This window comes from Poecilia mexicana, unplaced genomic scaffold, assembly GCF_051168715.1.
Source record: "Poecilia mexicana isolate PSO_F unplaced genomic scaffold, ASM5116871v1 scaffold_14, whole genome shotgun sequence".
In the NCBI taxonomy this organism is placed as follows: domain Eukaryota; kingdom Metazoa; phylum Chordata; class Actinopteri; order Cyprinodontiformes; family Poeciliidae; genus Poecilia; species Poecilia mexicana.
In genome coordinates, this window is record NW_028263383.1 from 29,400,215 (window position 1) to 29,425,104 (window position 24,890).

The following is a 24,890-nucleotide window of genomic DNA, read 5'->3' on the forward strand; positions in this document are numbered from 1 at the left end:
TGCTGCTGTTGCTAGTCTGATGGAGCTGCGTGGGGATGTGGAGGCGGACCTTTGTAAAAAGAGACGGAGCTTTGTGAGAGCAAGCATTTAGGCACCAGAGTAGTTGCCATGGAGATTAAAGAATTTCTAAAACATGCACAAGAGAATCAAACAAACACTCCAGGCATGTTTTAGATTAGGGAAAAATATTAAAACGAAAAAGTAAAAATGTACACAATACTGATCCTTTAAACATCTTTAATCTTAGAAATGTGGATCTAATGGTGAAGAATCGACTTCAGTCCCCATAAAAACCAATGGACTTTTCAGGAAAAGTCCTAAATAGGCAATAAAAACAAGTACACACTCTCTCATACACACACACACACACATGCATGCACACGCATGTGGCTTACCTATACACACACGCGCGCGCATGTACAGACACGTGACTTACAGCCTTGTGGATTATTTCTATCCTTCCTGAAGCATTTGAGAACTTTATCGCAGCATCTATTTACTCTGTTTCTATCTGTAGAACATGTCAGAGCACTCAAAGCCTCTGCTGGCTTTCTCCAGATCACTTTTATTAACTTTAAACTTTGCCAATTTAATTTAAATGGTCTTTAACTAAAGGTAATTTTTTTGTTTTTAGTTCCATTTGTGCAGATTGAAATAATAACTAAAATTATAGGGGCGATTACTATTTCCCAAGACTGGTTTAGATAATTTTTTTTTACCTTTAATGAAAACAAGTAAATAAATAAAATAAATTAGAAATCTGCCGTTTTCATTTTCTTAAGTCCTCTTTGTCTGATATAGTAACATTTCTTTGATCTGAAATATTTATCTGTGCTTTTAAAGGTGTAAACACTTTCACACTATTGTATTCTATTTAATCTGGAGCTCCTTTTTCTGAAGAAATTATGAGTGGAATTTGTTCCTTTTTAAAGAAATTGTGTAATCAGTTGGCTTGATAGTTTATTTTATTATTTTTTAAATATTTGTACTCTTGATTGTCTGAAATAAATAAATAAATTTGATGGAATAGGATAAAAAATAAATCTCTCTTCTGGAGAAACAGTAGGGAAATTATTCCCATTCATGTTGCATCCATAGTTCATCTACAGCCTGAGGCTTTCCTGAATAAATCAGAAACATAAAAACAGAAAATAAACTTTGTTTTGTTTTGTAATGTGTTGTGCTTCATGTTTCTGTCTTGAAATCAAACACAATTTGTTTGATAAAAAGCTTTTCTAATATTTCATGTTCTGTTTAGTTTTATGTTTTTCTTTGTGACAACACAGTTACAGTAAAACCGTCACGCTGTATTTATGTAACATTGCTATTTTTCTTGTTAGTTTGAACATAAATGTTGATTTAAAATCAGACTCAGTACATTTAATCCACCTATCTTAACACTAAATATCCGTTTTCAAAATGTTTTGCTATCTGTTTTAAAGTCCAAATTCAACTGGATGAAATGTGAAAATATAACCAAACATTAAACCGACTTCCTAGTTTTGTGAAACTCCCTGGGAGACGCGGCAGCAGGCTTTTAGCTTTCACAATGGAAAACTGCCAAGAACAGCTTTTATGCTCCAAGTACAACTGTTGGTGCTTTTCTTTTCTTCCTTTTATTTTTTTTGTTCACACTTCTTCTTCAGTTGGATTTACTTTTGTCTACAGCGAAAAGTCCTTTGGTTTATGAAGAGAGCCACAAAATTATCAAGAATCTTTGTATCTTGCACACAAAGAAAGAGAAACATTCAAATTGTTCATACTAATTCACTAATATCATACTAATACTAATATCATTTTTAATGAAAACTAATAACTTATTAACTTATTGCATATTTGTTCTCGTTTTTAGAGATTTATTATATAAATTGTCTTTCTTCTTGCATGCGTTGATAATTCCCTTAATAATCCTGGGATTCTCCACATGTTTGTGCTAGTTTATGTATTTACAGAATGAGAAATGATTTTCATGTATGGCATTAAAACAGCCTCTTAACATCATGAGCCTAAGCTACATTTTAATTAAGTCAGAATATGTTTGACCTGGTTCAATTTATTATCTTTAAAAGAGATCAAAAAGCTACATGAAGAGACAGATGGTCAGTTATATCATTAAATTAAACATTTCAACCTCACTGTCATTTATGTTCAGATTTTATGTTAATGTTGCTATAATCTGAGGTAATAAAGTCTGTTATGTTTATGTGATCAAACTTAATTTAATATTCAGATCTCCACTATTTAAATATTTTTATGCTAATTTTAAAACTCAGCATTTAGATTATCCGGAAATATATTAAGACATGTCCTTGAGGGTTGATTTATGCAAATAACACAATTTTAGACTCCTAATATTAATTTCTAGAGATAAAAATTATAATTACTTTTAATTTAATTTGGAGAAACTTTGTTGTTTAGAAATACAGTATCAACATAACATCCGATTTCCCTTCACTTTCTGTTTCCCCTATTTGCAGATCAAATATTTGCATAAATTTTATTTTTTTTAGATTAATCTTATTCATTTTATTAGGACAGTGCATATTAATTAACAGTAATACAATTCATGGCAGTGTAAATATGCAGGAATTAGTATTGAAGCTAACAGAAGTATAAAAAAGCTTAGGTAGTCAAATGAAAATCTGCAGAATATTCAAATTTTGTATCCCATTACCATAATTAAATAATTATCAGAATATTTGATAGTGTAATCAATTATTAAAGTAATGTAAAGTTCCAACTTTTGTATTTATGCAAAACTCAACTTTCCTGTAACGATCCAATCAATCAATCAATCAATCAATCAATCAATCAATCAATCAATCAATCAATCAATCAATCAATCAATCAATCAATCTTTCACTGATGAATAAGAATGTATTAAAGCCTTAGTGTTGGTGTTCATCATGGATTCTGACTCTTTCTTTCCTGTTTCTTTGATTATAAAGGTCCAATTAGTAAACAGGAAGTCCACCCATGCTCATTTATCTTTAACTGATACAAACACCTTTAGAACAGACACTTTTTAGCAGTTTTTCAGAGAGCCTGGTCTGAACTGATACAAACAGAGGCTTCTTGAGGAGCCTCAGTGGGAGTTTAAACAGCAGAGCAGAAAATAAATCTCCCACAACAGAGGAGGCTGGTCCACCTACAGCAGCTCAGCTTAACTCCTGCAGATGTACAGCTCAACAGATTTATTCTTTCCATATTGATTATTTATAACCTGACCCCTGTGTGTGTGTGCATGTGTGTGTTTATTCTCGTTTTTCTGTCTCCAGGGTACACAAGGCAGGAATGAACTTTGTGAGGACATCATGTCAAATTCTCCACTAGAAACAAAACTTCTATTTTTTGTTATCTGGTGACTAACCTAATATTTGAATTCTTGTGAACGCTCTTTGATTTTTGTTTTGTTTTGTTTTTTACTTTTACTTTTTTCCAATTTGATGTTTATCCTCTTTACAAATTATAATTTTCTTTGTATGTTTTTGTTTCATTTAATTTGTGAAGTATCATTAATTTGAGACATATTTTGTCCAAAACATGTTTAACCTTGTAGCAACCAGAACACCCCAGACAGACCTGAGCTATAAACTTCATTTTTTTCTTCAGATCTTCTCCAAATGCATATAATGGCATATTTATTCCAAGCAGGTGGCATCTCAGAATCATCAAACTATGATTCATAACATTTGCAACTGCTATGTTTATAAATACTTTGGACTGAATGCTTGTCAAGAGTGGTTCTACAAAGCTTACAGATACCTCGTAAAATGCCATGTTTTCATGCAACATTAAACCTGGGTTGTTTGTTTCACCTTTAATATAACTCCTAACCTGAACAACTCAATTGAGAGTTATTCAGGTTGAAATATCTTAGTGGACTTATAGGGCACCATTTGTAGTTACACAGTTAAAAATTTTATTATTTAGCATACTAGAGAAAAAAATGGAGGTTCATTTAGCATGATATTTTAACCATGTTATTCATTCAATTATAAATGTCACAATTTCATATTTTTCATATTAAATATTTCAAAATATTTAGCTCAAAACTAAATATTTTTAAAATATAGCTAATTATTTAGCTTGTAAACTTTTTTTATTCAGATCTATTTTATTTACAAAAGAAATGTTTAGCTCCAAACTAAAACTTTAGATCTGAGCCCAATATTTAGCTTAAAGCTAAATATTTAGATTACACACAAAATACTTTCAGTCATTTCACAAAATAATTTCAGTCAGAGAGTAAAATCAGTCTTAGCATAATTTTATGTGTATGTGTCTAGCTTAATTAAATAATAACTATATAAGTGTAGTGCAAATAAAATAATTGATTGCAATGATGGGTTTTTCTTAAGATTAATAATTAATGATCATTTCAGAAATAATTTCCCAAATAAATCCGATACAAATATCTCTTTGCCTTTTTCATCTGTAGTAAATATTTAACAAGATTCATCCCTTGGTGTATGCAGCTGATTGGTTTATGAAAATTAAAATAATTCATTGTGCTTCAACATTTCCACAGATGTACATTAAATACAGCAAAATAAAATTGAGGTTTAATATTTTGTAAACAGCATGTAAAACGTCAGCAGCGATCAGTTTAATGCAGCAGCCTCCAGCCGTAAAGCACTTTACTTTACGAGCGCTGGCTGGCGTGTTTCCATCTCGGCTCTTTGGGGCCGAGCGCAGATCAGAGAGAATCAGAGCGAACATCTGAAGCAGCTGCTGTCTTTAATCCACAGCTCCTCTGAAAGGATCCAGGTATTTGATGTCCTCTCCGCTCCGTAAACAGCCAGCCGCTCTGAGTGCTCACATTAAGGAAGGAGGTGAAAACATGAATACTGAGCAGCCCCAACATCACACAGGGAAGCTAACAATGGTGGAACATTTTCACATGAAGTCAACCCTGAGCCGACGCCTCAAGGTGCCTTCATCATTTCCATGAGGAATATAAAAATATAAGAGCTGAGGGACCAGCAGCAGATGGACAGTTACTCACATTTGGACATTTTTATGTACTTTATTGAGATTTAATGTCACAGTTTTGCATTTTCTTTCACATTAGCTTTATTCATTAATAAATATGAACAGTTATGCAACAATTAAAAGAAATCATGAAAGAAAAGGAGCAGAAAGAAGTACAAACTTATTTTATTTAAATTTACCCTCTAATTAAGTTTCTTATTTAGCTATGTAAAGATAATATTAGGGATTAATGTCAGAAGACTATAAGACCGTATTTTAAATATATAACAAAATTTCAGTTCATTCAATGCCATATCACTTCATCATAATTTTTAAATTTCTTTTAAATGCAGAAAGAAATTTGGATTGGTTTTATCTGTTAACATTGGTCAGTTGTTTAACTGAAATGCATCTGAAGTTTGAAATGAATCAGTTTTTTAAATCAGTTCCTTGTAAGTTGTATTTGCTTTCTCTTTTTATGTAGTGAATAATTTTGAAAAGGAAGGACAAAGTAGTTTTTAAAATATTTTTCAGAACTTTATCATTTTGCAAAGAGAGGAAAACATTTCAGAAATCCCAACAAATTTGGTCCAATCAATTAATCAATTAATCAGACAATAAATTAAAAGGAGTTCAATAATTTCCATTCTGATTATGAATATTTTTTGAAGGGTAATTTTGTTTGCAGAATCCCCTTTGTTTATAGTCTTGATTGTGTTTTTTAAATTTTATTTCCATTTTTTTCTTTTTTTGGTTGTCATGTTTAATTTTGGATATTTCAAATATCTTTCAGTATATCTTTCAGTTCCTGTGTGAAGTGATCTTTACAATAGTAAAGTTTATTATTAAAGAGCGTGAACTTGCATTATTATACCATTATATGTATATTACTTGAAAATAATATACATATAATGTATATTATATGTATATAGTTTATTCCATAGAATAAACTATGGAATAAATCATAGTTTATTCCAATAATCATTGGGCTAATTTATCATCCATTAAAACTTGCTATTGTGGTAGGCAATGATTAATGTAATTTGGCAGAAAACTGATAAAAACTGCTTGGATTTGATTGACAAAATAATATTTAAGCACACAGCTGTTCCCTTAAAGTGTCTATTAGTGCGTTTCACTAGAAGGCAACATGAGAAGCTACGGCAGGTCAGTTTGGACCCCTGCACCATCAGTTTGACACATGATCCAAACTCTGCTTTCATTTATGTATTTTGGACTTGACTATGTGCATCTTCTGTATCTGTTGCCATAGGAACGTCAGGTTTGACACGTCGCTCCATGCTTCATCCACTCCAGCGTGCATTAGCCTCCAGCTAGCCACTGATTGCTTTATGCTAATGTGAGCAGGCGGCGGCCATCATTAAGGCTGAGAGGCTCCATGAGCTGCTGCTGCTAAAAGGCCTGCAGCTGCCCTGCATGAGGCTAATTAAGCCGCTAATGTGAGAACGAGTCGCTGATGACACTTGAGACGTCGCTTCCATCATCTCTGATCTCATCCTCAACCAGAAACTTAGCAGCTTTGATTCAACACAGACTCGGCTTAATTGCTTTAATCTCAGTAATTGGTCCCGTTTAGATTGGACGAGTGTCTCCTATCTGCATGCAGAGACGTGTTTGTTGGAGCTTTTTAGCACCAGTGCATCCATGCAGAAAGGCTTTGTATTTTTGAGGAATATGTATTAATGCAGGAGTGTGCAAACGTCAGTCACAATAAGAGCTTTTTAAATCCCCCAGTCCTCTCCAATCTGACCTGAAGGACGATTCTTCATCACTTTAGGATACAAAACATTACGTCAGAGATATGAGTCAATTGGAAAGTTACAACAAATTAATGTTTTCTGATGTGTATTAAATTTTAGGCTTCAGAATCAGAACTTTATAGAACCACTTTCCTCTGTAGGTCTACTTGGGTCAGAACTCTGAATTTGCTTTGGTCTAATCAAAGGGTTTCACCACAACCCCCCAACTAAATCAATACCATTATTTTTGTAAACTTGTTGCTCTTTTTACATTTAATTTTCCATTCCCACATGTTTGACTGATGTTCTGTGGTTTATCGGCTTTACATTTGTTATAAGAGCCCGTTGTGAATGAACAGGCAAAACAATAAACTTGATTTAAATGTTGTATAAATAAACACATTAATAAATGGACATCATTTAATTGCATACAGTCAACATTTTACCAATAACACAAACAATCCCAGTTTTAGGTAATCCAACGCAGTTCCATTAAGGCAAAACTGGTAAAATAAACAAAACTGGACCTGAAAACAGATCATAGTGGTAAAATTCACAACCCTCCACAAAACGATCCAAACAACCTGAATGTCAAGTAAATCAATGTCAAATTTTGTACGTCCATATCAAGTTTTCATAGCTGGCAGTTAAATAATAGCGCCTCCGGTGGCTGGATGAATGAAAGGCTTGGTGAAATGTCAGCAATTACTTTTTCTCATAGATTTTTCTTCCTTATCTCGACACACAAAAAAACAGTCTAGGAAAAAAAATGACACAAAGACAGAAAACAAAATTTATGATGACAAAATTAAAACATTTATGGGGTTCCTATTTTATTTTATTTTTTATTTTTTGCATGTTTTTTCTCTTCTCTCCAACTTTCTGGCAGCCCTCCCATTTTGAAAAACGCTACTCTACGGAATCTCTGAGACCAGAACCAGAACATCTCAGATTAAATGGGCCTCTGGTTGGTTCTGACCTCTGACCTCTGCAGGTTTAGATGGTATTTATTGGAGTAAAGAAGGGCAGAATTTTTTTTTTTTGCTGTTTTTTGGTAAAAAAAAAAAATAAATAAAAATAAAAATAAAGAATGTTTTCTCCTCCATGTGGGACGTTTTGTTGCTTGATCCAAAGTTTTCAGCCAGAGTTTCTCTGCAGCTCATTCTGGAAACTCAAAGCTGTTTTTCTGTCTTTAAGATGCTGGAAGAAATAAACATTTAAACACAAGCTGCTTCCTGAGGTCGCCATGACAACCACCAATAACCTGACATCAGCCGGCTGCAGGTTGGCCTCGTTTCCGTGGCCAGGTTAACGAGTCCCTGACCTTCATCCTCCTCCTCCTCCTCCCAGCAGGCGCTGTGTTCCTGTTGTTGATGCAGCAGCAGCGACACGATGTTCTGCTGCTCAAATTGAAGCTGATTGCAGTTTAGTATTCAGTCGGTCAGGAGAAGCTGCTTCATGAAACACAAACTGAGCCTTTCAGGTTCTGCATAACTCATACATAAATATTTACATTTAGATCCACTGCCGGTTCCATTGTTTTTACTACAACAGTTCTGTTAAAACAGGGAATTATTGTTTCACGATCAAAATATATGCATACACACCCAGTAATGTTACACTAAATGTTTCCCAGCAGCTGAACTTTGACCTCCTTTTGACTGGTGTTTTACCTTTGACTCTAAGAACTCATTTGAAATATTTGAATTTTGAATTTGTATTTATTTCATAAATGGGGACAGTGCATATTAGCCAGAAATATGCAGAAATATGCACTTAGTCGACATGAATAAATCAGATAAATATGAAAAAAATACAATTAAGACACATAACATGCATGACCTATAATGTATGACACATTTCAATGCATAACTAAAAATAGAATAATTCACAGTAAATATTTTCAATAAAAATAAAAACAAGTCACATCCATAAAAAAACAACCCACATAGAAACATTAATTTAAAAAATGATCAAAGTATGAGAACAAGCCTGATTATCTAGTAATCAGTGATTTCCTGAGCAAGTTCAGCAATGTAACATTTCATAGTTCTACAACTGGAAAACCGTCACACAGAAAAAATGCAGGTTTTAATAGAATAATCAAATTTCAATTCAGTTAAAAATATTGCAGAGTGTTTTATCTTCGCTGTCTGTAGAATAAAAACTCTTCTTCTATGGCTGCAACCAGCTGAAGAAGGTCTGAGCTAAATTAGATTCACTCTGCAGAGCTAAAACCAACACATGAACAGAATTTATGAATTTACTTCTTATTTCTGAATATTCAGCTTGCAGGGAGCGATACTGTTTTTATGTGGATTTGTTTCAGCTGGTTTCTGCTCCTTCCTGCACACCTGGTCCTCATTTCCTCATCATCATCATCATCATCATCATCACAGCTGCACACAGTTAGTCAGAGACTCCATAAATTATAAATACTTCCTAGGATCCACTGGATCCTTTCAGACGGTTTAGCATTATCACAACAGACAACAAGACCAGCAGATCTTTGTGAAGGACTTTGGTTCAGTTTTAGGAACTGAATAAAAAGTCATCAGTTAAACACACATTAATCAAACCCTTTATCAACCAAATAAGCAACATTTTCAATTCAAAACTTCTTATAGAGCTAATTTATTGAATAAAAAGCCACATGAGCTCAACAACAGAGATTTATAGTTTTTTAATCTGTTCAGGTTCTTCAACCATCAGATTTAGAGCAAAGTGTTTGAGGAAGTCCTAATAATTCATGGAGCTTCCAAATCCAGCTGTTAAATCACACTTTTATTTTTTACAGTCTTGACGGCAGCAGTTAGGGCTCCAAACTGTCCAAATTGTCAAATGTTATCTTTGTTTTTTTGGTCATTTTATATCATAACTTCTGGCTGATCCTTCAGACCTCCATAGGATCCTCAAATAAACAGATGTACTTATTTTTACTTTTATAAAATTGTTTATTGGCATCCAATTTCTGACGGGAAGCTTTTTTTACTCTGTATAAAAAATATGACTCTGTAATTTTCAGCTGAGTCACCTCTTCCTGTCTAATAAAACTCTTAAAATGTCTCGACTCTGGTCGTCTCCGTCCTCCATGTTTGTTGTGATCTGCTGACATGAACTCCCATCCGCTCTACTTTGTCGGCTGTTTGATAGTTTTGAATCTTCTGTGTAAATACCAAAGTGAACTAATAGCTGCAGTGTTTGTTTCTGTGTCATGATGAGCTTTAGGTCCACAAACAGACGTCTGCCTCCATGCTGCTGTTCAGACCGAGGTTATAAATAAAGGTTGAACTGAATCTGGGGCAGGCAGATGATGGGAGCTCCACCGCGACATGAACTCACTTTAATATGCTACAAAAATACATGAAGTGTTTTCCTCCCAGCTACAGGAATGCCATTAAACAGGAATGTGGCACAAAATCATGTACTAGAGACCAGAAGCTGAAAATAACTGACCTTTGACCTCCCAAATGTTTTCACTGAATGACGGAGTAGAGAAGGCATTACTTTGTGAACTTTAACTTTTATTTAATTACAACATACAGGGAAAAAAAATCTGAAAATGACACAAAGCAAAGATTTTGCCCATATGGAAAAACATTCCCATCCAGCGGTGCTGCACTGCCTTATCAGAGGAACCAAACTGAGAAACATTTGAGATGAAGGACCGACCTTGAATGTGACCAAAGAGGCTCCACCTTAAATCTATGACAACTTCAGGTATTCTGGGAAGATTTTTGACCATTTATGAGGTCAGACACTGATGTTGGATGAGGAGGTCTGATCGCTAATTCAACCCAAAGGTTTTCTATCAGGTTGAAGTCAGGCTCTCATCCATCTGTTTATGAATCTTCTTTATACTCATTATGTCACCAGGTGACTCTGAACCCATCCAAATCGATGCAGGGGTGCCAATACTTTCTCCAGCTGAACAGAAACTAAACACAAGCTATTAAAGAGGAACGATCTCGAGTCAGTTCACAGTTTGTTATTCCAGCTGGAAACTAGAGATCAGGATGAACTCTGTGTTTGAACCTTCAGAATCACATAAAGACTGTTACAAAGTCAGCCTTCTACATTTCATATATTAAAGATCTGCTGCTGCTGTATCAACCTTCCAGTGATTCCAGTGTAACAAAGTGATTAACGGAGGCTAAGAAACATTCTTTACCTACAAAAATGACCAAATCAATAATTATATAATTACTTATTATAATATCAATAAACAAGTAATTATTGATAATAACACCAAATAAAAATGAAGATACATTGATTAGTTACTTTGGAAATTGTGAAGATTGGTTAGAAAACAATGGAGAGATTTGGAAATTTTAAACAGAGACAGATTAAATAAGTAAAACATTAAAATTTGGACCAGATGTGATGATCCAGATATTCAGGATATAAAATAAACCAACACAAAATAAAAACTGAGGGAGTGAATAGCGACGTGAGCTGGATCAGGATCGATATATCTTCTGTAAACCAACAGGATTTCACTTTGACATAAAATTATTTAATCCTCCTGGTAAACCAGAGGCTGAGCAGAGCCCTCCCCATCACGTGCAGAGCCTGCACTTCTCGGCATGATGTCATGTTTCCACTTCAGACTGAGTTTACCTCACATCATCCTTTAAATATTTAATGAGTTTATTTCCATTCTATTAAGTCTCTGAATAAAGTAAACCAAACATATTACTTAATTGATTTAAAAATAAAACACTAATATTAAACCTCCGTGGTCATGTGACCCACAGATGGAAAGAATGGACGATTGTTCGGTTTAATATTGGGTCTGACTGAAATTTATTCCATGTTTCTTTTATCAGGGAGAGCAGCCCACAGCGCCACCTGTTGGCCACCCTCACCCCTGTTTAAACCAGTTGATGGAGGCCATGTTTCATGATGTTTCTCTGAATGTTGGACAGTTTGAGTTAAACTTCCAGGCCGTTTGGCAACAACAGTCTGGCTCTATAAATACCCGCTTGGATGGAAAAGGGAAGTGAGGAAATTTAGTCATCTGTTCCGTCTTTCTGTTTGTCTGCAGGAGACACAGCAACATGCTGCTGCTGCTGTTCACCTCCGTCTGGCTCCTTTCAGGTGAGAGACCATTGGGGTTATTAAATGGTGCTTTGATTAAATCAGGATTTAATTTCATAAAACTTGTCAATATGCAGGAGGTTAGGCCTGAAAACATGACTCCTTTCCTTTAATACATATGTGCAGGAATATTATATGACAGCATGTTGCGGCCATAGAAAAAACAGGAGTACATTTATGCCAAAAAATTCAGAAATGTTGAAATTAATTGCAGAATTTTTCTAGAAAAAACAAGGAAATTCGAGTTTAGAAAGTCAACATTTTAGAAAAGAAAAAATCCAGAAATGTTTAAATTAACCTCAGACTTCTTTTAGAAAAACAAATAAATTTCTGAGTGTTAAGATAAAAATTTTCAAAGTTTGAGATTAATCTAAAATTTTCTAGAAAAATCTTAAACTTGGGTTTATTTTGTAATGAGAAAAAAATAGGTGTTCATTTTTTAGTTATAGTTCCACCATATTTATTTATAAATTTATGTTTCAAACCATTTCATTAAAAAGCTAAATAATTTGTTTGAAAATTAAACAAAGGTATTTAGTGTCCAACTAAATGTTTAGATTTGAGCTAAATATTTAGTTTACAAACTAACTACGAGGCGTTTCCTAATCACACGGATCGACTCATTCACTTCTGGATTAGTTAATGACTTCAGAAACCCAATTATGAGACTTCAGAAGAACCCAAAATGGCAAAATTACTGAAGCATCCCTTTGTTTCTGTGTCAGTGATGCTACGTGTGTCAGCGGTTGCCACGGAGACCGTGGTGGGCGTGGCCGGACAGGTGGTCATGCTCCCGTGTCGGTTGGATGAGGCGAAGCAGAGCGGAGTGGAGGTGTGCTGGGGAAGGGGGAAGCCATCACTGTTTACCTGCCACAACACCCTGATCAACGGCGCCAGGGGTCAGGTGACCTACCGACAGTCACACAGGTTCGCCCCGACAGTCACACAGTTGCATTCAAAAGCAGGAAAATTCTGATCGCGCCTGAACATTTCAAACTTTTTAAGGAAAGAAAAATGTTGATCTGATTACAGCCGTTCTCTTATGCTAGTGAGTGAGGCGGTGTCTTTCTGTCCTCTGCAGGTTCTCGGTGTCCTCCTCCACCTCCGCTCTGTCCATCTCTGGGTCTCGGCTCTCAGATGCTGGTTTCTATCACTGCAGAGTTCAGCTGCCCGGACCCTTCAACGACCCAACGTCCACCGTCCACCTCATCATCATCCGGCGTACGCTCACTCCTCCACCTCTGACTCTGATGATGTAGGCTGCTACATCTCCAGTTGCTGGCCTGAATCGTTCTGTTTTCTGCCATCTTGCAGCTCGCTCTGTGATCGCCGAACATCTGGGCCGTGAAGATGTGGAGAAGTTCAACACACCAGACACCATAACAAGTAGGTGCAATCTGATCTGAGAGCGAGCGGCTGCTTAAAGGAGCAGTATTAAACTAAATCAACTATTTTTAGTTTTAAATTTTTTTTTAATGTTATTCCCTCATCTAAAACATACCCTGACACTTTCATGCATGATTTCTAAACAATTCTGGATTTGACAGGTTTCATCACAAATCAGAGAGGAAGTGATGTCACAGTAGGTGCAGGAACAGAGCCAATGGTAGCTCAGGTTCAGGTAGGTTTACTCCGTCAATTCCACATCAACAGCAGGAATCATCTTCTGCACCAAGAACAAACTCAAAACATTGTTTATCAATTCGTTAGTTTTAATAAGTTAGTAAACAGCTTGTCTAAAGTGTGTTTTTCATTTGTTTTATGCTACTTTTTTTTTTTAATTGTTCATGAATTAATTTTTTATTTTATTTTTTTTTTTATGTTTTTACTGATCTGCTGCCTGTTTCTTCCTCCGGTCAGTCTCCTGATCAGGAGCAGTCGGTGAACTCTCTGCAGACCTTTATTGGAAGCACTCTGAGACTGGCATTTATCATCTTCATCCCTGCTGTGCTGCTTGCTGCTGGTTACAGTCCGTGCAAAATAACAAACTGAATCAAAATATTTAGAAACATTTTTTAAATTGGTTTAAAGTTGAACTCTTAAAACTCGTCTGTTGGCTGCAGGAGTTTGGAGATCTAACCAGGAAGTAGAGACTGAAGGAAGGTTGGACCAATCAGAGGAGGAGGAGACCAGCTCTGTGTAAAGATGAAGAACAATCAGCAGATTACTGTGATCTCCAACCTTCTCCAATGTTCCTCTTTTGGGACTTAAAACATCAAAGTGGCATAAAACCGAAAAGTCTTCATCTGTTGTTTTCTCTGTCAGAACTGAAGCATGAAACGTTCATCTTAACAACAGAAAGATGTTGAAGATTGCCTATTTTCTTACCCTCATTGTGTTTATTTTATACATACAAATTAGATTTTGGGTTTGATCAGCCGTTCTTTAGATCAGTTTTCTTCTGCTGATGTATTTCTATCTTCATTCTAAATTGCTACAGCAACTCAAGAAGTTCAGCCTTCTACGGAAGCTGCTAATCATGTTTTCCATCTCTATTATTCAGTCTGTCATGTTGTCATCAATCACTGTGTGGCTTGGCTGGGACACAGGTCAAGGCCATTTTCTTCCCCCAGTACTCAATTGTTCTGCTAGGAAACAAAAGTCAAGTCCTGTAACATCAAACCTTTTTCTTTTTTGCTTAAAAAAATGATGGCAAATATGTACATATTATTCTTCTGTCCTTATTTTATTTCCTCTAAAGCCTATACATTTAAATACTTTGCATACTGAGTGTTTGAGACCTAAATCCGTTTCCTCATTTTCGCACTCAATCTTGGCCAGTAAAGTTGTTCTGAGTATAAATAAATGTGGCAAATCACGAACTGTATTTTCTATCATCCAATGTTGTTAATATCGTAATTGAAGTTTGGCCATTCTAAGTGATTTGGATGTGGAGGTGAGCCGGTTAGCAGGTTAGCCCTGAGCTGGTTACATACAGAAAAATAACCCTTTAGCCAAGAGTCCTTAGCTGAGATAGTTTGGACCATGAGGTCTAAATAGTCACGCAGGAACAAAAACAAATTGGAACAGGATTGAAATATCTGAGAAATATATTTCTTTGTTTAGCAGAAAACTAAAAACAATGTTATTAGCTAAAACGAATAGTAGTAAGCTAACAGCTGGTCACGTGATCTAATCAGTCACAGGTGGACCGTCGCCATATTTAAGAGATTGTAGCACATGCCGGAGATGGACTGAGGGGTTTCTGGTTGGAAAAATGTTGTCGTTCATGTGGAGAAAGTAAGTTTAACATATATATATTCCTTCTTTGGGGTTTAATGGCATCAATTTAATCCTATTGTGTTTGGTAACTTCGTAATTTTTCGGTTTTTTCAGCTGCTAGCCGAAACCGAGCTAACTGCTGTAACGCTGTTGGAGCCTTTCCATTAGCATAAATCAGATTTAGTCTTCACTAATTTGTTTTAGACTAAACTGGGGGTAACTACAAAAAACGACCAATTTCAGACCGTTTTCGGTTATGTAAGGTGTATTGCAGTTTTCTGTTTCTATACAAAACAGTGTCTGCTTCTATACAAAACAGTGTTAGTTTTATTTTCCTTCACACAATATGGTACCTTAGTACCTTACAGCATATTTTAATAGAGAAATGACATTTAATGGGAAAAGAGAACTGCGTCTGGTTATTTAAATTGGCCCATTTCTGTCATCTGACTGATTTAATTGTATTTGACTTCAGCAGACTATGTTTTATACATGTTAAGATGACGCAATGAGGAAAAAACAACTTTGTTTTACATAACAGTAAAAAGTAGAGCCACGGCTGTTTGAAACACGTGTATTTTGCGAGCAGTACCATTTAGTAGTGTGCCTCCGTGCTGGCTTATAGGTTATTAAAGTAAACCGATGTAAACGTTCAAATTATATTGAGCAATGTTAGTTACTGGCTATATTATTGCAATGGATAAAATCGGTACTGCAGCGGGCTGTTTTCGCGGTATTCCTCGTTAGTATAGTGGTGAGTATCCCCGCCTGTCACAGCAGGGCCAGCCGAATATAGGTGTAGTTCACCGAAAGCCTAAAAACCTGAGGTTACTGGTTCGATTCCCGGTTGTAGCAAACTTTTGTTGTCCCTTTACGAAGAAATTATTCCTTGATTATGTTTTATATTTCAGGTACTATGTTTTACTACATGGAAAGCAAGTCAATAATGCAAATGAATTGCACAACAATGTTTTTACCGTTCTTTAACTATACTTTGCATTTGCATGCCTATCTGAATACATCAATGTCCTATACAGTTGGGTTTTTTTGTGTTTTTAGTTTATTAATAAATGATTAATCTTATCAGGTCTTTTAATGTGGAGTATGTTTGTTTATACATATAGCCTGTGAAGGTAAGTCACAGTTACCTTTTTATTTTAATGTTACTAGAAGGGGTGCATATACATACATATATATGTATATAAAATTTAAGAATGACCACATGGTAGTAATTAAATTATTTATTACAATCTGAACGTGAAAAAATATTTTCTTATCTAAACATATATACAGAATTAAGTACAGGTATTAATGTAAGGCAAAGATGCAAAGAAATTGAATTTTCTTTACAAATGTAAACAAAATACAGTATCAAAATGTCACTATATATATAATAGTTGTAAGAAAAAATATTTACAATATGTGTTACAAATATTTTAGAACTTTTAATATTTCAAGTGTAAAAAGTAGAAATAAATGAAAAAAAATCCAATTGGAACAGTAACAAATCCCCATATCAAACTGTACATTGTTCATTGAAATTAATTAATATTTACAATATTTACACCGCACTATAGGACTTGCAAAATTATCTGCAATTATTTGCCCTTTTCGGCAGCCCACCTCTCCTTTTCAGCTTCATAAAAAGAGGACTGACAAAACTCCCCCCATGTCATTTCCCCTTTCATTCCCTGGGACTGGTACAAGGACAGGACTTTTGCAGGACAGTAAATGTACTTCCCATTCACACCAGGGAACCCAGTGTGAACATGGGAACTGTTTGGGCCTTGTTTGAGAGGTCTGTGGCAGAATCTGCACAAACACCCAGCAGGCTGCTCCTCCTTGGCCTTCCTTTTTCCCCCGTTCCACCATCACCAATCTTACTTCAGCTGCGCGTCGTTTTGCAACCTCCAGCTCTCGAGCGAAAAATGGTGTGTCCGCAAAGTCAGAAAATGACATTCGAGGGTCAGACAGGCCCTCTGCCACATAGGTCTGGTAAACCTTTTGTGAGCAGTAAAAATACTTTACCTCTGCAGACTGATAGAAGAAATGAACAGAGGAGCCGTCACCCTGAAAACGGGACTTTGGCTGGCCACATGCTAGACAGTTCCTAGTTCTCTTCTTCATGGGCTGCTGATCTTTCTGCTGCTGTTGCACAATCTCCTTCACCATTTGCTCAATTTGTGCTTTCGTTAGTGGAGCATCCTGGGGCTTAATGGTAGAGGGGTTCACAGTCGCAGGTGGAATAGTGACTACTGGAACACTAACAGTCTCACTACGTTCTGTTAGATGATGCCACAGCTGTTGCGTCTCTAGAAGCTTCTCTGGGCTGATGTTTAAAGATGATTTTGTGTTTTTCATCTTGGCTAGATGCTTCACGTAACGCGAAATATGGTGTTTGGTTGTCGGGTGCAAAAGGCTGTTTGGGTCTTTCTGGGAAGCCTGAACACAAACGGCATATTCAGCATCCACCTTAACGAGGCAGTCTTTCTGCCCATGGTGCTTTTGTAGAAGCTGGTCAATCTTATCCCTCATGGGCTGTGTCCAGCGGGAGTGGTCCAGCACAAAGATCAGACCACCTGCTTTGATGGGACCTTTGCGGGCAGCTCGAGGAGAGGCAGCAGGAAGCAGAGGTGTCACTGGTGTCTGTAATGGAGGGAGAGACATTAAAGTTTAGATTCAGAAAGAAACTTTATTAGTCCTCAGTGGGCAATTCATTTCTGCAGCCATTAGAATCTGAAATTTAAAAATATCAGGATTTTCCTCACAAAGTTTTATTAAAGTGGTGACAAAATGTGATGAAAAATACCTTTTTGGGGCTTTGCTGGACCCCACCTTGTGAGCCTAATGTAGCCACAGCAGCAGTGCCTCCCTGAAACAAAAAAGCAGAGTAAAACTAAGAAATTAATTTTTTTGTTGGTCAATATTTGCATAAAATATTTATTTAATTGCTGTGGAATATTTGAAAATGAAAGAATCAATCTGGTCACCAAACACATCTGGAGGATCTCCTGCTGGGGCTGCAGAGAATGATGAAGGTGGAGCAGGTGCAGTGCAGTGTGCCAACTCTGGCTGACCAGAAGCTGCAGGTGATACAGAGGAACTTGAGGATGCTGCAGGGGTTCCTGGGAGGTAAATTGTATAATGTAGGTAAGTATAATTAAAAAAATGTATCAATGATGATATGTTTTATTATTGAAATAATGTACTCACTGAGACCCAAAACAGGCTCTGGTCTTAAGGGTGGTGTGGTCTTGCTTAATGGAACTTTGAGAGCAAGCAACTCTGGAGGTACTGGTACAGGACGCTTCAAAGAAGCTGTGGAAAAAAAAATCTGAAGCATAGTATTCTGTAAACAGATCAAATGCACGCAGATGTGCATTTATCCACCTGATGTAGGAGTGACAGAGGTGCTGCAATCACCAGCTTGGTCTGGTTTCGAGACTGCTGCCGTTGCTTTGAAGTTTCCTGAAGCAGAAAAATATATTTTTACCACCATTACCCACATATATCTTCTTGACAAAATACATATAAAGACAATGGAGGTAATCAAGTAACATGTGGGTGTGATATGATAAATGATTTGTAATTCTTTAGCTTATTTAATTATGTGGTGGGTCACCATCTCATTTGAATGAATGATACATTTTTATAAATCATTGCATTTATTTTTCTTTTACTCAAAAATCAATTTCATATTACACCCTCAGCGTGTAATAGAACATGAACATGCTTAAACTTTGTACTTACCCTCAACGACACAAAATAAAAGCCTTCAAAGAACACAATGAACACATACATTAAATCAAGCCTGAACTTGACCAACCAAGGAACGAGAACGACGGACAATAAAAAGATCAATTCATGTCAGAATAATCTCCATGGTTGGAAGGAAGGAAGGAAACCTTTGGCCATAGAGACTCCATCTGAAACTGAAAGCACAGTAAAGACCCTAACATTAACAAATCAGTGATGACTTTAATACCATTATTTTGCAGTAACAGAAACATTTAAGTATTTTAAAACTGAGCCCTTTGTGATACTAACAGAGAATTGAGTTTAGACAAAAAAAAATGCACAAATGCTGTGTTGTTGAAATAAAGTTTAACCTTGTGTCTGAATGAAAACATCTGATGCTCACCTAGTTGGCGACCCTGGTGACGTGGACCAGCTGGTGGACAGGCAACCATTTTCTGCTCAGTTTTCTTCTCTGAGCCTGCTGCAGTGACAAAAATACAAAAACAAAGACTTGAATAAAGTGGGTACAGTTTCAGTCAAAACTATGGACATATGAACATATTTGTTATTCCTTCTACTGGGAAACATTTGTGTAAACAGACTCTTTGCATGTGTTATTGTTACCATCGTGAGGAAGAAGTTTGGATGGAGACTGTAAGCATAACTCTTTCCAGTTCTTCATCAGCTTCCATTTCTTAAAAAAAACAAAAAAAAGTTTCTCAAATTTTCATATTTTGGCACGATTTCTGAAACAGTCTCACACAGACAACAAACCTGAAGGATAAGAAGAAGCTGAAGGGAGAGATTGCTCTGAAGCACTCTGGGATGTTCTCTGTTGAAGGTACTGCTGCAGCCTATGCATCTTGCTTCCTGGAACACAATTTCTTTGTAGGATGAAGGTGGCATATCCGTCTGCCCTGTTCTCCTAGATCTCCCTCCAGGTCTTCTTTGAATGAACTCCGAAGCCAACTAGGTTTTCATCAACCTCCACAACAGCTTCAGGTTCAGAAGACTTTTTAGAGAGGTATTCAAGAAGCTCGACTATCTCTGAAAAGCTTCTGCAGTACTCCAGAAAAGACAGAAGGTTTTCTTTTTTAGGACCCTCTGGATTAAACTGTCCAGCTCTCTCCTCTTCCTCAACTTTGTGGATCAAATACACAACATATCTGATGTCATTTTCAAGAATCCAGCGGAAGGAATTCCCCTTATACTTCCCAAACTGGACCAAATACTCCCCCAGCAATTCCTGCCTATCGGAGACATCGCCACCTCTCAAGAAAACAATGGAGCGAGCGTTCTCTTTAACCTTGTCTTCTCTGAGAGCAGGCAACCTGTCTTGGATATTTGGATTGTTCTTGATTTTTTTTTTAGCTTCGTCTGAGGGATCTTGCCTCAGATACCCATGAGGCCCTCTCCTGAAGTTCACCTCTACCTTTCCAGGGAACACAAGTTTTCTCTTCATCCTAAGAGACATCAGACAATAATGACACCACACCATAATGTGTTGATCGACCACATAATGTAAATCATTTATTAGTAATACAAGTTTTATTCATCCATTGGCACAGTTAATTTTGGTATTCTGTAAACACATGAAAGGCACGAAGGTGTTCATTTATCTACCTGATGTAGGAGCGAAGGGCGTCCTCCTACATCACAGGGTCAGGAGCCCTGTGACCCCTGTAATAGGGTTAACAGGGGTCACAGGGCTCTTGCACCCTGTTATGCCTGTGTCAGTGAATTAACTTTATGCCTTATTATTATAAAACAATAAACACTTGCTAGGGATATTGTGATGGACCGTCAGTAAACAACTTCTCTATTCATCCGATGTAGAAGTGTACTTTGAAAGCAAGCCTTTCCAAAAAAATCGCTTATGATTTTAAATAAATTAATTAATGGACTAAATAGCAGTAAAATACACAGGTTTCTTTAGCTATAGCTTGATAGATTTTTAAAAACTTTTAACATCTTACCTTGTTTACGATGGGATTTTAATATAAGCTAAAGTTGCTAACTCTTTCCAAAACTTCGGCAGTTTAAATAATAATAATACAAATTATATATAACTTTAACATTCTGCTGAAAATGATCACTTACGTTATTTGGAGAAGGATGGATACTTCAGATACGATTGTGAAGGAAAGTCGATCGGCGATTAAAGTGTCTTGGGGATTTTCCCGACACTACTACAGTCGCTTCGATACAGCCCGCCAATCAAAACAGGCTTAAAGTTCTTCCTTATTGTAATCGCAGAAAGCGAAGACGTGAAAACAGCGCCCCCAAAATCCCGCTGGTGGTCAAACAGTGCATTACATCCGTAGTGTTAAGAACTACCATAGAGAATGAATGGGAGACCGGGATTCGATTCCCCGACGGGGAGGCACAACTTTTTCATATTTCAAATTAATATTTTAGATTAATCTGATCTGAGACGCCATGTCGCCAGATCTAGTAACAGAGTAGTTATTACACGGTAATTACTATATATATATATATATATATATATATATATATATATATATATATATATATATATATATATATATATCTCCCCATTTACTCTTGAAATTAGTCTGTCAGTTCTCTATTAATAACTAGATAGTTATGTACCTGAGTTCCAGCTCAGAGTTTGTAGTTTAAGTTCCATTTTGCTCTATTGTTTTATATTAACATGTAGAATATTTGCTAGTGGGTTTTTACTATTTTTCCATTTCATTGAGGTAGATTTGATCATAAATAAGAACTGAGGATAAGATTGCCCTGTCAATAGGACATATTTTATGTTTGCACTATGGACAACTGACTGTATGAATAATTCTGGTCCTTTTATGTTGGTCCTTTTATTTTAAGTGTATGTGGCGCCCCACATACACTTAACACTAGCTAAGCACCAATAGCTAGTGTTTTGGGTTCATACTGTCCTTGATGATGTTTATTCATGTTGATTCAGCTGGAGTTGGAGACACAATGTGAACATACCTTCATAATCTTGTTTTATATTCAGATTATACACCAACTTGTTTAATTCTCATCGTGTGTTAACCACAACAGAAACTGAGACGGATATAATCTCTGCTTGTCTTTACACAAGTCCATCCAGCTGGGCTTTTCTGCAGAAATTACATCCGATCCTCCTTGAAAGCTTCAGAAGTCGATTGTCAGAATATTCAATTACTAAAATAATCATTTACAACAAACTGACCTACAGAACAGTAGGTCCTGTAGGTGAGTTTAGTCTGTTACCTGAGGTAAAGTATCTTAATTCATTGAGGCAGAAAATGTCTCCTTTTCAGCCAACTGCTAAATCACTAACGTTTAATTCTTTTGTTTCTATCTTTCAGATTTTTGTGAAATGTTAGGATTGAACCTGATCCCTAATGTTTACGGTGATGATGCGATGCTGTCTTTGTGTCCAGCTCCGACCACCTAGGCCCCATCAGAACCTCAGACGTCCTCAGAGATCCGCTGCTGCTCAGACTGCAAGTAGAAACTCAGCTGGTCTAACGACCTTCATCCTGCTGTTCTGTCACATGATCATCTCTCACACAATCCAGCAGCCTGCTGTTTCTGGCCATCCAAGTAGCATTCACACCCTCCTATTCATCGCCCAACAAGCTGTTCTGAAATCATCCTCTTTCACTTCCTGATCCAGCTGATCAGCTGACCACACCGAACCTCCTGACTTCCTGTTCTAACAGCAGCAGCTCCACAGAGGAGGTGAGCACCATGAGGCTGTCCTGAGAGACAGCAACCAGTCAGACTTATTTAATGGTCGATGGTTCATTAAGTTTCCTATTTAAACCACGTTGTGTAACTCCAGTCATCAGAGCAGCAGTCAGGATGTTTCAGATTAAAACAGTTTCCTCGGTTTAAACCACAGACCCACTGATCTGAGTGGATCCATGTATTCCCATATTGTTACATCCATGAGTTCAGTTCTGGCTTCAGTGATGATAATAATGATTAGTGTTTGTAGGATCAGCAGGAGGGCAGCAGGCTGATCCTGGTTCTGGTTCTGATGGCTGCTGTTTAGCTCTCCCTGAACTGCTCCTGAGTTCCCCATCTTTGCTTTTTGTTGTTCAATAAAAAAGCCATTCGACTGCATTTTACCCCCATACCTAATTTGTAAACTTCCCAAAAAGAAGCTCAAAACAATTCAGTTCTTGTCCAAGAAATTAATACCATTAATTAATAATTAGTACAAAAAACTGAAATAGGCAACAAGAGAAATTACAAAAACAATACAGCAACAGCAGAAACTACTTAGAAATGTTATCAGTCTCTTCCTGAGCAGCTTTTCAGCAAAAGATTGAGAAGCTGCTTCTCCTGCTGCTGGACCTTCTTTTTGTTGTCTCGGCCCAGCGCCCTCCTGGCCCTGGAGCTGACCTTTACAGCAGACTTTTCCCAGCAGGCTGAGGGCCTTTTTTAGTGTCTGTTGAAAGAGGAGAAAATCAAATCAGGTAATCAGGTTTTCATGTTGTGATAATGACTCACTAAATATAATTAGAAAAAAAAAAGAAAATGATTGTTTCTTGTCTTTTCTTTTTCAGGAGGAGTTAAGGAGGGACTCTGCAGGGAAAAAAACACATGGAAAGAAATTAAATCCAAGATGAGTACTGCCCCTTAAAGCTGCACACTGTCTGAAGGAAAGAGGACAATAAGAAAGACCCTCACCTCATCCTCCTCATCAGAGGACTCCGATGTTCTCCTTCTTGGCCCTCTTCTTTTTCTCCTCAATGTCTTGCATCTTCTCCTCCAGCTCCGAGAACCCCGTCTCTTGAAGAGAGAATGTGTCCTCATCCTACTTCTTGAAGCTGGAGGGAGGGAGAACAGGATGCGGGCCTGTTCTTTGGCTGGACGGCGCTCTTAGCGAGGGAGGTCTGCGAGGGACATCATTGACTGAGAGAAAAACAAGCCCACCAGTTCTCCTTTCCACTCATGTTGATCACAAAGCCCCGGGCATCCTCCCCTGTGTTCTTCCGAACCTCCCTCACCTCGACCACCGTCATGTTCACGAAGACCCATGTTCTATCTCTGTAAATGGAGGCGACAAATGCACTGAGGTAGCCGTAAAAACAACTCCTCAACTGGTTGCGCTCTTCCTCCTCCATTTCAGATGAGGCGGTAAAGAGAAAAAATGTTGGATGTTGCATCTCTTCTGTACACATTCAACATTTGGAGAAGGATGGCAACATCTTACCTAGCAGTTCAGGGATCTTCACCCTGACCAGCTGCCTGCAGCTGGTCCAGGACCACTGCTGATACGGCGCGCTGCTCCTTGGCCGACTTCACCTTAATCTGATGAAGAGCCACCTCAGCTTTTCTCTAGGCAGCCATGCCGGCGTTGATCTTTCACCATGTCTGATCCTTTAAATTATGCAGGGGAGCACGGATTATAATCCAGGAGATTATAATTATATCAATTGAAATTTTTTAAAATTATTTTAAATTTGAATCTCCTCACTGCCACTCCACACATGCTTTATCCAATCTTGACACACTTTAACTGGGAACCAGGCCCTCTTTGTCATCCCCAGGTGAGGTCAGCTCCACCTGAAAGCGACTAGAAAACACAGGGCAATAGAAATTTAGGATTACTCGCTCTGTATCGCCCCATGAACCTGCTGTGGAGGAACTTATAAGAGAGTCTCAGCTCTTTCAGGGTCTGCTTCCATGTTTTTGACCCGGTGGGTCTGGGACAGGCGCCACCTACTATGGCTGACTGAGCGGCAAATAGCAGCTGACTTAAAAAACCCTGAAAGATTAATTGTTTCATCTTTCCATTGAAACACGGATCAATTTATTAATAAAGATACGGAGAAAATGATGCATTGTTGATGAATAAAGGATGTTTCTGTTTCTAATTTGTTACGGAAGTTTTCTGTAGTCATTTGACAGGACAGTAAATGTATTTCCCAGTCACACCAGAGAACCCAGTGGACATGGAGTTTGTTTGGGCCTCGTTTCAGAGGCCTGTGGCAGAACCTGCACAGACGCCCAGCAGGATGCTCCTCCTTGGCCTTTCCTTTCCTCCGATCCTCCGTCACCGCCTGGCTTCGGCTGAGAGTAGCTTTGCAGCCTCCAGCTCTTGAG

At 37.2% G+C, this 24,890-nt stretch overlaps 1 protein-coding gene and 2 pseudogenes across 3 annotated transcripts; 1 reads left to right on the plus strand and 2 right to left on the minus strand.

Annotated features, from left to right (window-relative positions):
* The first annotated feature begins 11,704 nt into the window (after nucleotides 1-11,704).
* On the plus strand, nucleotides 11,705-24,661 carry LOC106922320 (hepatitis A virus cellular receptor 2 homolog). 3 transcript variants are annotated; one of them, XR_015765269.1, is made up of 9 exons: nucleotides 11,705-11,834; nucleotides 12,560-12,761; nucleotides 12,916-13,055; nucleotides 13,149-13,220; nucleotides 13,382-13,455; nucleotides 13,695-13,803; nucleotides 13,898-15,074; nucleotides 22,139-22,514; nucleotides 23,348-24,661. XR_015765269.1 is itself a non-coding variant. In XM_088012467.1 (7 exons), exons 1-7 carry the CDS (start codon nucleotides 11,795-11,797, stop codon nucleotides 13,975-13,977), a joined length of 717 nt encoding a protein of 238 aa, XP_087868593.1. In that variant the 5' UTR covers nucleotides 11,705-11,794; the 3' UTR covers nucleotides 13,978-15,913. The 3 variants fall into 3 exon arrangements, 1 of the variants encoding a protein (XP_087868593.1); XR_015765270.1 differs by having other exon boundaries at nucleotides 22,214-22,514; XM_088012467.1 differs by lacking the exons at nucleotides 22,139-22,514; nucleotides 23,348-24,661 and having other exon boundaries at nucleotides 13,898-15,913.
* LOC148155626 (uncharacterized) lies at nucleotides 16,427-17,702 on the minus strand (annotated as a pseudogene).
* LOC148155627 (uncharacterized) lies at nucleotides 19,109-20,444 on the minus strand (annotated as a pseudogene).
* Nucleotides 24,662-24,890: the final 229 nt, after the last annotated feature.

Coding starts and splice junctions, on each gene's coding strand:
- LOC106922320 (XM_088012467.1), top strand. CDS start 11,795: ATGCTGCTGCTGCTGTTCACCTCCGTCTGGCTCCTTTCAG. Junction 11,835..12,559: donor CTCCGTCTGGCTCCTTTCAG/GTGAGAGACCAT, acceptor TTTCTGTGTCAG/TGATGCTACGTGTGTCAGCG. Junction 13,221..13,381: donor CACACCAGACACCATAACAA/GTAGGTGCAATC, acceptor TGGATTTGACAG/GTTTCATCACAAATCAGAGA.